The sequence below is a fragment of the Engraulis encrasicolus genome, chromosome 23 (assembly GCF_034702125.1).
Source record: "Engraulis encrasicolus isolate BLACKSEA-1 chromosome 23, IST_EnEncr_1.0, whole genome shotgun sequence".
Classification (NCBI taxonomy): Eukaryota; Metazoa; Chordata; class Actinopteri; order Clupeiformes; family Engraulidae; genus Engraulis; species Engraulis encrasicolus.
In genome coordinates, this window is record NC_085879.1 from 49,830,881 (window position 1) to 49,845,880 (window position 15,000).

Consider the following 15,000-nt stretch of genomic DNA (forward strand, 5'->3'; position numbering starts at 1 on the left):
GTGTTTATAAGAGAGAGAGAGAACCCACTTCCCATCTGGATCCATCTCCACTACCTGTCGTAGTGCCCGTTAGGAAGATCCACCCCCCCCACCCCCACCCATCCACCCCCCCCCCCCCGACCACAGGCCCCAATTTACAAAGGGCAGGAGCAGTGTTCCTTTACCTCCATTTCTTTCTTTCTCTATCTCTCTCTCTCTCTCTCTCTCTTTCCCCCAACCCCCCCTTGTTTTGTTTTAGATCTGTGGCGGTAGGCTTCTACAGTGTGTTGTCGCCACAGCAACGGAACACTAATGTTATTCTCTAGCTAACTTGCATATACTTGCACATGAGGGCCGGGTGCTGTGCTGTGCTGTAGTGTGCAGCCAGGGGGCGCCGGAGAGCTAAAGGGAAAAGCCCATTGGCCATGTCTGGCTGGGCCACTACGATCATGAACTTAACTCAACTAATGCCGTTGACCAGGTAACCGGGTTGGCCAGGTAACCGTGTTGCCCTGGTAACTGTGTTGCCCTGGTAAACTTGTTGCCCTGGTAACCATGTTAACCAGGCGTGTGTGTTCCAATGTAAGCCACGTTCGACATCCAGCAAGACTGTTCAGGTCTTTGCGGAGCGCAGCGATAGGCTGCCTGATGACGCTGAAGCATAATGTTAATAAGACATCAGCACTGCTGCAGGTGGGTGGGTGTGTGTGTGTGTGTGTGTGTGTGTGTGTGTGTGAGTGTGTGTGTGTGTGTGAGAGTGTGAGAGAGAGATGGGACCGCAAACAGGCATCGGATACATGCGCAGCACATCGCTGTCATGTGAAAACACACACACACACACACACACACACACACACACACACACACACACACACACACGTGTACAGACGTGTACACACACACACGCGCGTCCATGCAGAGGCGGTGTGTACTGGACTGGTGGGGATGAGTTTGAGTGCAGAGAGCGGCTGCAGCAGCCACAGGACTAGAGCCCTAGAGGCCGCCCACATGCCTGGACTTGATTGGCTGACTAACGGACCCTGGAGCCGGCCTGCGTGGACTCTGATTGGATGAATGCAGCGCTGGCCCCGGCCTGTGTGGACTCGTGATTGGCCGGAGCTGGTCTGTGTGGACTTTTGATTGGCTCCTGGACGGCCGCCACATTAGTTTTAAATAAGGATATTAATAAAACTAGCTAAAGGTTTACTGCCTGCCTGCTGTGTCTTCCTGTGTGTGTGTTTTTTATTATTGCATTATATTACATTATGACATCTATGACCTGAGGTTTCTTCCTGACTATAGGGTTTTTTTCTCAGACCTCACTGAGCTTTTTTTTCCCCCTACAAACTATGATTCAAGCGAAAGGGAGTTTTTCCTCACCCCTGATGCCACCAGGGGCCGCACCTGAGCGCCCAATCTCTGTGTGACTATCTATGACTTATGATAGGCCCAGCCACTATGGACCTTACGCATCTAATAATCCTGGTCCTAACCTACGTTGACCTTATGACTCTACAATCTCTATCTCTTCTTCCTCTGCCTTCCTGCTATTTCTGCCTCTTCTCTATACCTCTCCTTTTAAATCCATCTCTAACAATGATGTTTTTAACCATTTGTTAAGCACTTTGAGTTACATGCCTTGTATGATACAGTGCTATACAAATACTATTATTATTATTATTATAAATTATTATTATTACTACTATTAAGGATACAAGGATGTTTATTTGTCATATACAGTACAGAGACACTTTCGTGTTACATGTAATGAAATGAATGACGGGTGCAAAACTAGTGTACTACAGAAGAGAGGGGTGTGTGTGTTCAGAAGAAAGGGGTGTGTGTGTTCAGAAGAAAGGGGTGTGTGTGTTCAGAAGAAAGTGGTGTGTGTGTGTTCAGAAGAAAGGGGTGTGTGTGTTCAGCCAAATTAATTAGGAGGAATTACTTGTACTTAAAGGACCACTTCAGTCAATTTCAATATGCTGTTGTATTGCTCACGCTATCCTTGACTTGTCAGTACCCGGTGATGCCACATTTTTGGCTCAGCCCTTTCCGAGATATGAGCTATTCTAATGGGAGCAGCGTTTTTAAAAAATGTAACATAGACCTACTCCAAATATTTTCCTAAAAAAGGTACCGCTGTTTGACAGTTGTCTGCTGATGTTGCAAAACCTTTTGGATGTTTTTGGGAATAAATAAAAATGTTTTTTGGAAATGTAAACAAACCGCTGCCCCCATTACAATGACCAGGATCTTGGAAAAGGCTCAAGAAGAAGAAGAAAAAAAACTCAGGTACTGACTACTTAAAAACAATATCTTGAATTAATGTAAAGTAACCGCTACTGTGAATGTGTTTGAAGATGTTTGGGTTTGTGCAAGGCGATTGGTTCTCCTGACATTTCAACTGAAATCCAGATATCCCCAACTTGTTCTGAAAAGTGAATTACTGTTTCACTACTCACTTGATGTGTTTATCCAAAGCGAGCTTCTGTTATGTAGAGGGTGTAGGTTCCAATCCCTGCAGCAGTGTGGGATTTGATCAGATCCCCGCCGGGTTTAAAGGCAGCAGTGTGGGGTTAGATTAGATCCCCTCCTGGTTTACCTGCAGCAGTGTGGGGTTAGATCAGATCTCCTCCTGGTTTACCTGCAGCAGTGTGGGGTTAGATCAGATCTCCTCCTGGTTTTAAGTCCCTACAGCAGAGTGGGGTTAGATCAGATGTCCTCCTGGTTTAAAGGCAGCAGAGTGGGGTTAGATCATATGCCCTCCTGGTTTTAAGGCGCTGCAGCCAGGAGGATGTAGGAGGTCACCCACACAGGATGGGATTCAAACCTGCCTCCCTCTGGTCCCAAGGTCAACCCTGTAATCATTCTGCCACAGCTCCCACACCATCAAGGACAGATTATATAGATATGGATGGGGATACCTTTTTCATTGAATGAGCCACTTCAAATTCCTCCAAGGGCCGTAAAAATCGTATGAGGGCTGTACTGTGAACACAAACCAGAATTTCCCCCTGCACTTAAGTCCTATATTGAAGGCTGTCACCTTTAAAACTGATCCCACCTTCTTTAGGTCCCCTGAATACAACCTAAGTGTAGTGAAAATGTACTTTCTAAGATTCCTGTACAAAATATTTCCTATTTCATGTGAAGCTGCATAACATTAAAATCATATTGGGGGCCGGATAAAACGGCCTCAAGGGCCATAAATTGCCCTCGAAACATATGATCCCCACCCCTGGCCCTCAAGACATAGGTTCCCCATTTCTGCGGCCCTCGAGACATAGGTTCCCCACCCCTGGCCCTCGAGACATAGGTTCCCCACCTCTGCGGCCCTCCAGACATAGGTTCCCCACCCCTGCGGCCCTCGAGACATGGGTTCCCCACCCCTGCGGCCCTCGAGACATAGGTTCCCCACCCCTGCGGTCCTCGAGACATAGGTTCCCCACCCCTGGCCCTCGAGACATAAGTTCCCCACCCCTGGCCCTCGAGACATAAGTTCCCCTCCCCTGGCCCTCGAGACAGAGGTTCCCCACCCCTGGCCCTCGAGACATAGGTTCCCCACCCCTGCGGCCCTCGAGACAGAGGTTCCCCACCCCTGGCCCTCGAGACATAGGTTCCCCACCCCTGCGGCCCTCGAGACATAGGTTCCCCACCCCTGGCCCTCGAGACATAGGTTCACCTCCCCTAGCCCTCGAGACATAGGTTCCCCACCCCTGGCCCTCGAGACATAGGTTCACCACCCCTGGCCCTCTAGTCATAGGTTCCCCACCCCTGCGGCCCTCGAGACATAGGTTCCTCACCCCTGCGGTCCTCGAGACATAGGTTCCCCACCCCTGGCCCTCGAGACATAGGTTCCCCACCCCTGGCCCTCGAGACATAGGTTCCCCACCCCTGGCCCTCGAGACATAGGTTACCCACCCCTGGCCCTCGAGACATGGGTCCCCACCCCTGGCCCTCGAGACATGGGTTCCCGACCCCTGCGGCCCTCGAGACATAGGTTCCCCACCCCTGATATAGACTATGTATGTTCTCCTATTGAGTTAAAATGGCACTTTTACACTGCTGTATTTTTGCATTTTCTCTGGGAATAACTAGCCTGGGCGGATAGCCGACTGTTGACTCCGTCAATCAGTCTGGCAAAAGCCATGAGGAATCCGTCTCCATGGACGATGGGAGATGGTCTGATCTTACTCTATCATTTAAATTAATTGAAGTTCCAAACTGAAATTAAAACCCATATTGTGCTTTATTAGCATGCCTGTTACGTTATAGCGTCGCAAAAGCATACAAATAACAAAACAAAAGTGTGAATATACAGTACGTAGTTACCTTAACCAATCAGTAACGGAGCTCGCGGGTGAGTTCTACGTCACCACTCTCAACTGTTTGCTGATTGGCGAAACACTGAGAGAACCGAGCTCGAGGCTTTTGCCAGACGATGTGCGGAGCCAAAATCTTTGGGTGGAGTACAGAGGATGGCGTCGCGAGGCTAGGGAATAACCCCCTAAACAAAGAAGGCTGTCTAACATTCGGTGGGGGTGGGGGACCTTTCTCGTTGTCTGGCCCAGGGGCCCATGTTGTCATAATCTAGCCTGATTATCATCGACGTTCAAATCTCTTCGAGACTTGGTCTGACCAAGAGCATAACAATTAACATTTCCCAAACGGCATGGTTGACCTGCCTCCCTTGGTTTGCTTATGGTTGTTTGCCTACCGACAAAGTGGGAGGAGTTCCCATATTTTCGGGAACTCAGAAAGTTCTTGCATTCCTCTTGAACTGACTAGTTGCAACGCTGAAAGTTTTGCGTCACTAGGAGGGCACAGCCTGGGTTACATTTCCCAGAAACCCTTAAGTAGTACTTAAGCCTAGCACTTAAGTATGAGGGGCCGACTAGGCAATAAAAGTTTATGCATACAATCATTTTATAAGTCTACATACAATATTTTTTTCTCACACATGCAAATAGATTGGTTGTGCAAAGTGCACGTGTGAGGTCAAATAGTGTATGTATAAACTTTTAGTGATAATGTGAGACCTATTTCTGATATATTGCCTAGACGGCCTCTCATACTTAAGTACTAAGTTACTTAAGAGTTTTTGGGAAACGCAGCCCTGGCTAGTCATAATTTGCCCTTGCCCAGGTCTACCTGCTTGTGCGCTAAAACCTCTGCAGATGATCCAGAATGCGGCGGCACGGTTGATATTCAATCAACCCAAAAGGACCCATGTTACTCCTCTATTTATTGAGTTGCACTGGTTACCGCGATCGCCGCCCGGATCAAGCACAAGGCATTGACCCTTGCCTACAAAACCATCACAGGAACGGCCCCAGCTTATCTGAAGGACCTACTAACGCCTTATGTTACTGGAAGAGAACTGCGCTCATCCAGCACAAGCCGTCTGGCTCTGCCATCCAGTCGCTCTAGGTACTCCCATTTAAGATTGTTCTCCGTTGTGGTACCCAAGTGGTGGAACGGTCTCCCAGAGGCAGCAAGACTAAGCACATCTCTTGCAGCCTTCAAGAAACAACTAAAGACCTTCCTCTTTCGAGAGAATCTACTAGACTAATGCTTGAACTGGCCTTGCCCCAGGGCAGACTCCTGACATGTTTAGTTTAGTTTAGTTTGTGTGTGTGTGTGTTTGTGTGTGTTTGTGTGTGTGTGTACTCGTTATTTACTCTTAAAAAAAAAAAAAAACCTAACCCCTCTTTGCAACTGCACTTGTTGTTCTGTATATCTCCTGTGTACTTGTGATGTTGGCTTGAATATGTCCTCTTTTGAAAGTCGCTTTGGTTATAAAGCGTCTGCCAAATACAATGTAATGTAATGTAATGCTCACCGTGCCCACAAACAGGTCAGTTAATCTGGTCCCCATCTGGCTATGTCAGGCCATGTGAATACTAGGCCTTCAGATTCACTCACACACACACACACACACACACACACACACACACACACACACACACACACACACACACACACACACACACACACACACACACACACACACACTGGTGACTAGAGATGTGCAGGCCTGGCTGTTGCCACCAAAAATATTCTTCTAGTTCAGCTCTGCTCCATACTGCAGGACCATGCAGCCTTCAATCCAGGCCCTCGCCACGGGAACGTGAGACTGTGGTCTCAGGTAAGTCCGGACAATTGACCATCAATTGAACATCAAACAAATTTAGGGTGTGGCTGACTGATGACACAAGAAAAGTCATCAGTGCCCCATTAATCCTGGTGAATCTATTCCAGGTTGCTTTTGACGTGGATGGCAATGAGCAGAGGCTTTGGTATCGTTTAAGTGTAGGCAGGCCTTATTCTTGAGGAAATTATAAAACAAGCCAAAAATGTATGTCATGATGTAACCATGAATGTGTATGTGAAAACACGTAGTCTAGAGGAAAAAATAAAACTTGAAGTCTATATATTTTTTAGCTCAGTTGCAGAGATTTTTTTAGGAAGGGAAGAACTTTGTCAGTTGTATGAAAACGTCATCACGTAATGCGTGACCGAAATATCATTAGCACATCCGGGTCCTTTGTACAAGCCAAGCCAGATGACCAGATCCAAACGAAGCAAACCCGTGGTAGCAGAAGCTAAAATGGCGTCGGGTGCCATTTCAGTGGAGTCGAAGAAAATTGTGGATTTGCGCGTCATTGATCTAAAAACAGAGCTCAAGCGAAGAAATCTAGACATTGCTGGCGTGAAAAATGTTCTAATCGCCAGATTGAAGCAGGTAAGGCTGGACAGCTGTTGTAATTTGCGTGGTTAGATATCGAGGTGTTATGCTAGCTAGCTAACGTGTTGACTGCTGCAAAGCTCCTGCACTAGGGGTGTTTATTATGTTGAGGTCAAACGATAATGAGTTGCAGCAAAATGCCGCATGTTGTGCAAATTTCATTTACACCATTTGTTCATCCTTCAGGAACACGTTGCGAGACAATCCGTGATTTGAAAAATGTTCACCGTTAAAATGGAATATTCAACTGGTTACCTTGGTGTCGTTAGTTTAGCGTGCTAGATGGATAGACCTAGCACCCCGGTGGTACTGTACAATGCAGACGCAAGTGTAATTCATTCATGAGGACAAAGTAACGCTGCTTCGCATTCTCCACTCTACTTGATGTTGAACTATCTATAATATCTAATGCTATATATAAATGGCTATTGAAAGCGTGTGTTTTGGCATTAGTGGGTGGCTGAATTGAATTCATGTTTGTGTTGTAGGCCTACCGATTTATTGTGTTTGTGTGGGTCAGTCTCCTACATTGTTCATCCGCAATAGTTCTACTAAAACGTGATTGGGGAAAGTCCTCGTAAACTTTGCAATATGGACGAATATGAGCAGTCTTTATTAAATGTCAATTTAGTAGTGTTAATGTAACAGAAGCTTAATAACGCTTTGTGTGAATCATTCATTCAAACAGTGGGTAATGTTGACATAGGCATGCCAAGCTAGCTGACGTTACCTGTCGTATGCAGTCGCCAGGTAAATTTAGATATGATTTGCATCCTACGTCATGATTTGAATATCCTGATTGACTAGAATTGGAGGCCAAAGGCGCCAAAATGTTTTTTTTTCTCCGTTCTTTTGGTTGCCATTAGACAACGTTTTTTTCTGCTCATTACTTCTAACTGGAGTGTTTTGTTTGTTTGAGTGTGCCGTAGGAAATGAATGTGTCTAGTTGTTTAAATATACTAATACCCGTTTCCAGACTGATCAAATTGCACACAACTGCATAGGCTACAGACAATGAGGTTGAACTCAGCGCATTAGAGCAATATGCAATAGGATGTTCATGTATAGCTGCCATTCAATGTGCTACAGATAAAAAGAAAGGCAAGAGAGAAGAAACATTTAAATTATAGAAGGTAGACAGTATAGAGTGGACGAGTAACAGGCAGATGAAATTAAAAATGTTTTTTGCTTCTTTTGGGGCAGTTGTAGTTTTGACAGGAAGCTGGTTCCAGCATTTTGCATACAGACACAAATAGATCAAAATGGTGTAGAAGGAAGTGATGCGCATGCTAATCTTACCTGTATTTCTCTATAATTGTATCTACATCTACACTTTGATCTATTATTTGATCAAATGTCAATCTTGTTATAATGTACGATGGCTAGGTTAACTATTCATGTGGTGCTTCTTAAAGGAAATAGTGAATGTCCGCAACATTGTTCTATACTCCCAAATATGTAATAATAATAATAGTGATAATAACTTGCTTTTATATAGCCCCTTTCAGGGAACCCAAGGTCGGGGGGCATTGTATTTGGGAGCATGGAATAAGTTAGTGTTGTAGATATTTATTATTTCCCTTAGGGCTGCACAATTAATCGAAAATAATCTAATATCATGATAAAATCATGAAATCAAAGTTGTGATTTCGATCATGATTTAATCGTGGCATTAATGACCTACCTTTGAGAGCATCCTTGAAGCCAGAACATACTGACAGGCTGGTGTTTCCACCACTCAGGCAGAAATGTGTCCACCTAAGTTTCATTCTATTGCCTTTACATAATTATTACAATTCAGTTTATATTGCTCATCCCGTATATAATTCATTCTTGGTTATATTTCATCTTGTTATAATTTTTAAAAAAAAATCAATAATCATGATTAATAATCGTGATTACGATTTTGACCAAAATAATCGTGATTATGATTTTTTTTTCCCCATAATCGTGCAGCCCTAATTTCCCTGTAGTGGTCTTGCTTTGTCCAGCTGCTGTGCCACTGATGTGCTTATTTATTTTGTGCTGTTCTGCGGTGCTTCTCCTCAGGCCATTGAAGATGAGGGGGGAGACTCAGAGAACATCGAGATCCCCGTCTCTGGCGACACGCCCACACGCAAGGGCACCAAGCCCAAAGGTAACCAGTTTGCTAGCGGTGGCAACAATAGTACAAACCCCAACTCCGATGAAGTTGGGACGTTTGGTAAACAGTGAATAAAATCAAAATGCTATCATTTTCAAAACATTCAATCTATTCATTAGATGGAGAATAGTGAAAAGACAACATATTAAGTGTTAAAACCGAGAAACAATATTGTTTTGGGGGACATATGTACTCATTTCTAATTTGATAAATCCAACACGTCTCAAAAGAGTTGGGACGGGGATCAGTGAAATTTAGTAAACATCCAAATAAGATAAAACAACAAAGAAGAACATTTCAAAATGAATTGTACTGACGGACAATATAGGTGTCCAGGTATAAGATCATCACAGAGAGGCTGAGTCACTCAGAATTAAAGATGCAAAGGGAATAATTACCATAGTTATTACATACATTTTTGAATTCCCTTTGATTTACCACGATTGAGTGTATATAAGACATATTTTTGTTAATAAAATCATTGTATAGGTTCATGACATCATGAAATATATATTGGCTGTAGTCTCACTCTAATTCCTGGAGTGCTAGAGCTATTGAAAATTGACCATATTAAGAATGCTTAATGCATGAAAATGATACAGGGTTTTAACATTCTCCTAAGCACCTGAGCTCACTTGAAATAGACCCAGAAGACATGGGAAACTGTCCTTTCCTTACAGAAGTCAGCAGAAGTTGTAGAAGTCCATTCTTTTTGACAATAATAGAGCATTGCACATCCTGTGCTACAGTGAAAATGGACCATCCAACTTGTGTTAGTGCTAGCTTCAAAAGTCAGCCTCCATGATGGCATGTGGATGCAGTAGTGCATTGGTTAAGATGTTCTCACTCATCTGTAGAGTTAAATACAGTGCTGAATGGTGTAAATGGGTTTTAAACAGCATGAAAAGCCACTCATGCATTATATTTTGAAGGGAGATCTTCGATTACTGCCACATAGTAAGGTCAAATTGCATTCTCTACTATGTTTTAAGAGTTTGGCTCCATCATAAGGACCAGCAGGTGATAAAATGGTGGGTTTTTGGTCAAGACCTGTCACACTGTAAGCACTACAGAAAGGAAAACATTGCAAAACATGACAAAGAATACACCCACCATTTAAGCTGGTGAAATCATGTCCAAGATAGGAATTAACACTTTTTTATATAAAATCATCTCATCGGTTAATGTATTTAACTGTTAAGTGTTGTCTTTTGTTTTGTTTTTAGTCTTTTAGTACATATGTCCCCCAAAACAATATTTTTTCTCGGTTTTAACACTTAATATGTTGTCTTTTCACTATTCTCCATCTAATGAATAGATTGAATGTTTTGAAAATGATAGCATTTTGATTTTATTCACTGTTTACCAAACGTCCCAACTTCATCGGAGTTGGGGTTTGTAGATTCAGCAAACGCCATAATCGCTGCGGCATATTTTTTATAAGTTTCAATTACTTCTGTGAGCATTTCCAGAGCAAATTAACGTTAAATTAAATTCTAGCTCTTCAAAGCATTGAAAACGGCAGGACTGATGCACACAACAGTCAGTAAAATGTTGTTCAGTATCTGACTGTATGTTGTATTGCCACATGACCGATAAGACGATTGCCTTGCTCTCAGTAGAAATGTAATGCATTGCAATGCATCGTAGAATCGGACTGAATCGACTCGAATCAAATTGTTTCCTCCCTGATTGTAATCAAATTGTAAGGGCAGTGCCAATGCCCACCAGTACAGTAGGGCAGTCATAGGTAAGCGGTTAGGGCGTTAGGACTTGTAGCCCAAAGGTTGCCGGTTCGACTCCCAACCCGACAGGTTGGTGGGGGGAGTAATTAACCAGTGCTCTCCCCCATCCTCCTCCATGACTGGGGTATATTATTAAATCAACTATTAAAATATTATTATAAATATAAATGACAATGGGAGTTGTAGTTTCCCAGGTGGGCTTTCACTGGGCTTTCAACATAGAGGTAGAAAATAACACTAGAGAGGACACAGCAATTTGCGACAGCACTGGGATATGGCAGATGGGGCTTCCCAACTTCCGTAGGTAGTGTAGGTACCTTCAGGCAATGCAAGTCAATGGAGAACACGCCCACCCCTGTCAAAAAATTGACTAAAACTGTGTGAATATGAAGTAACACCAGACCAGATTTGAAATATCAGGCTAAATATCTACTTAAATCATATGAGTCAATAAAATACATTTAAAAATCGAATAATATCTTTTATGAACACAGTCAGCAACACACTTCAACTATTGTCCTTGTATAGTGTGTTGATGGACATTTTCACATAATTAAGCCATTTTTGACAGAGGTGAGCCTCGTTCTCCGTTAATTTCCATTTCTCTGATCTACCTACAGATAATGGCCTCAACAGATTGCCGTAAAAAGGGGGGCGGGGTCACCTCCAGTGTTATTTTCTACCTTTATGGCTTTATGGCTTTATGGCTTTCACTTTCACCACCATTGAGTTCCTCAGCCACTTCGGAGCGGCGCGGTGTGTGGGGCTGCTGAAAGCCTGCAGTATAGGGAGGGAAAGTAATCTCATCGCCCCCTGCTGGCAACGTTCCAACCCCCTGCAACAAATGAATGTTTTTTTTCTTTGAAAAATTACATCTCGGCCCTGACGACTAAGTAGGAGTAGTGGCAGTCATATTATGGGCATGTTGGCCCGTTTTATCGAATCAGGTGGTAAAATGTTCGGTTTTTCACTGATCTGAGCTGATTTTAATATTCTTTAAAAAGCTAATACAGAACTACACTGACTGGCATGTGTGGCTTGTTTACTCCATGTAATTAGCATAGCCAAATTAGCATAGCCAAACATGAGCCAGAGAGGTGGTTACTCGTCACCACAGAAGCCATCATATCTACTAGAGAATTTAAAACCATACCAAAATGATCGCGTGTATATATGTGTAATAAGAAGACAATGTGGAACTCATAGGATTACAAGAATGTGAAGAGACGCGAAGAACTTGCGTTCGTTCGCGTTCATTTGTTTCTCTGTGTTGTCGACGAGGCGCGAAGCACAGCATGCTGGGAGCTGTAGTCCGTTTCCGACCAGATTGGCACAATTTCTATTTTTCTTAAAAGGGCAAAACATGACTTAAGATTTTCACAGGTAGTAGTTCATGCTATTGTGTACGCTGAAAAATGTGTCTGGTGTTATAGTTCCAAGTCATATCTTTGTGGGATTTTTTTAAAAACTTGTCTATGGGAGTTTCAATAGGATCACCCTGGTGTTTGGAACGTAACCGCTAGGATCGCTGTTTTCCACTTTCCCTCCCAATAGCTTTGAGGACTAAGTGCTCATGGGAAACTGAGTCTTGTGTTTTTGTCCAAACAGGAAAGAAGGTGGACTCGGACACAGACAACACAGCTGAGGAAGAGGGCTTCAACAAGGTGAGTGATGTGTGGTGCTGACTAGGGCTGGGTATCGCAGCTATGTTCCTGTATCGATTCGATTTCGATTCTGAGGGTTTTGAATCGATTAATCACGATTCGATTCAATTCGATTCACTCCGAATCGATTCAATCCGTTCCCTTTTTGGTGCAAGGATTTCCCCCAAAAGATGCTGTTGCCTATTTTTATATAAAAATGTCAAAGGGCTGTGGCCTGACAGTGTTAACAGATTGCTAATTTGTAATAAGTAGGCCTAGGCCTAATTGACTAATACCTACTGGGTATTTTCCATAGACCTAAATGAAACAAAAAGAACAAAAAGAAAAAGAGCAAAAAAATAGATTTTGTGCCCTGTGAATCGATTATGTGTATTTTAAATGATATCGATCGATTATCGATTGAATCGATTATTTTACCCAGCCCTAGTGGTGACTATTGTGGCAAGATGGGCTGAGGTGTTGACAAGAGGTGTCAAAAGTAAAGATGAATTCATGGTGTAAACTTAAGTACAACACTAACACATGATACTACATGTTTATAACAATAATAATGATGATAACTTGGTTTTATATAGCGCCTTTCAAGGAACCCAAGGTTGCTGTACAAATGGGGAAATGGGGGCAGGGGGGGGGTGAAAGGGGCAGGGTGGTTTAAGTCCATATGCCTCTGAATAGATGGGATTTAAGGTGCTTCTTGAACGTAGCCAGTGTGAGTGTTCACCTCCTGCTTTCCACTCTTAACTAAACCTTTGAGGTGTACCCCAGCAACATGATGTTTACGGTGCACTACTTCAGGTAGGGTGATCTATCTCAGGTCTCTAATGTATTATGAGCATGGATGGAACAGGAATCACTGCAGAGTGAAAGTGAGCATATCTGACAGGTAGCAAATACCTGTCAGACCAGTTACTGGAAGCAGACGGAAAGTCACGAGACTAACAGCAGATTTGCAAGAGAGAAGTATTACGGGCCCGTCATACCAGGCTAGTGGGAACAGGCACTGGCACGGTTCTCAGTCGGCCTTAACGCTCCTCAAGAAACTTTTAGTCCCGGCTGATGTAGATGTTGAGGTATGCAGCAAGTTCACTGACTGCGTGTCCCCATTCTCTGTTCTTTTTCCTTAGGAGATGGAAGAGGAGGAGTCCGAGAAAGGTATGGCTTTATGGTTTTGTGTTTTGTTTTATTTCCGTGTGATCGGTAGTAGTGGTTTTAAGAATTCCAGGTGCGCTCTGTCCTTGCCCGAGTTCCCGTTTATCAACAACAAACGGCGACATGCCTGGAGTTCATGGCCACGTCTTGGCACTCATGTCAGGAGCTGCTCTGTCATGGAGCATGACGGGAACTGCTACGGCACCATGTGTTAGGAACTGCTCCTAACTGTCCCAGGACATCTTGCCCCCTGCACTCCTCTCAGCAGCCACTGAGCAGCAGCTTGACACACTGGACTTGGACACTGCAGTCTGAGTACTCTGGAACACGCTGCTGTCGTCCTCTCTTTTCTTTGAAGACCACACGCAATGTGCATTGTGCCTCAAGGTTGCAACTCCACAAGAATACAGCCCCAGACTTGTTCTAAACCATCTTTTGGACAGTGGTGAGCAACAGAGCAGTGCTGAGCGTCTAAGCACTGATGTGTTGGATGTAGCCAGCAGTGCCAAGATGATCTGACTGGGACAGTTCGATGGTCACTTGGTGCTGGGAAGATTACAAGGAAGATTATACAAGACTCGGACTTGGACTTTGGAATCCGGCTGCTGCTTGGAAGACAGACTGAGCATCTCCAGCGTTCAGCCTTAACGAGGATCGCCTCGTTACAGACTGAGCATCTCCAGCGTTCAGCCTTAACGAGGATCGCCTCGTTACAGACTGAGCATCTCCAGCGTTCAGCCTTAACGAGGATCGCCTCGTTACAGACTGAGCATCTCCAGCGGTTCAGCTGACGCGTACGAGCGCATCGTCTCCCATCTCGGCGTTCTACTGCAGCGCACACTAGCCCCAGCGTACCGTAGCACACTACACGCCAAGGAGCGCCATGCACGCACATCCTACTCAACACATCACAAGGCAACACCACGCACAGGAGTGCTGGACTCTACAGCGCACACACACACCAAGTGAAGTGCATCATCGACAATTGAAGAAAAGGCATCAGCTTTCCCTTTTGGGGAGCAGGAAGATTAGACACAGCTATGTAACAGGACTGCTCTCTAGACCTGTCCCTGCGCAGTGCAGGCTACATCCTCCAGGAGACTTTTTGAAGCCCACAGCGTCGGGATGCAGAAGAAGGGATGCCCATTTTGGGGTCCGTAGATGTGCCCTGTGTCCCTGTGCTGTGGTTGACGAGTAGCCATGGAGATGAGTGGTGTCCTCAGCTGATGTGAAGACCCCTCACCACCACCAGCACTCCCCTGAGAAGATGTCGTGTGTTCTGTGTATGGCTGTGGTGTTCCTCCCCTCTCTCTTCCCGTCCACTGACCTCTAATGAATACTTAACTTGCTTTCTATCCCCTCTAGGTCAAATCGTGCCACGAAAAGAGAAAAAAAAACGCACACACACACAAAAGTGTGACCGTAAGGAATGCGGGCAGCCACCCTCAATGTGAATGTTAAACCTGTTGTGTTGTGCCATGTTTTATCCCCTTGTTAAATCCCTCAGATGTCACTGAGACCGATGACGGTACTCATGACAATTCTAAAGCGCTAGCCAGCGAAGACGACGGC

General features: G+C 44.5%; 2 protein-coding genes across 2 annotated transcripts in view; both read left to right on the top strand.

The window, feature by feature from the left end:
* rnf111 (ring finger protein 111) overlaps positions 1-87 on the top strand; it is a 36,152-nt gene extending 36,065 nt beyond the window's left edge. Inside the window, exon 17 of the mRNA XM_063189732.1 lies at positions 1-87. This exon is cut by the window's left edge and continues 2,070 nt beyond it. The gene's annotated coding sequence lies outside the window, so the exon portion shown is untranslated.
* Positions 88-6,541: 6,454 nt separating this feature from the next.
* sltm (SAFB-like, transcription modulator) overlaps positions 6,542-15,000 on the top strand; it is a 21,598-nt gene continuing 13,139 nt past the window's right edge. Inside the window, exons 1-5 of the mRNA XM_063189980.1 lie at positions 6,542-6,724; positions 8,777-8,864; positions 12,224-12,279; positions 13,404-13,431; positions 14,936-15,000. The exon at positions 14,936-15,000 is cut by the window's right edge and continues 650 nt beyond it. Coding sequence (XP_063046050.1) covers positions 6,545-6,724; positions 8,777-8,864; positions 12,224-12,279; positions 13,404-13,431; positions 14,936-15,000 — 417 coding nt within the window. The 5' untranslated portion in view covers positions 6,542-6,544. The remainder of the gene's footprint in view (positions 6,725-8,776; positions 8,865-12,223; positions 12,280-13,403; positions 13,432-14,935) is intronic.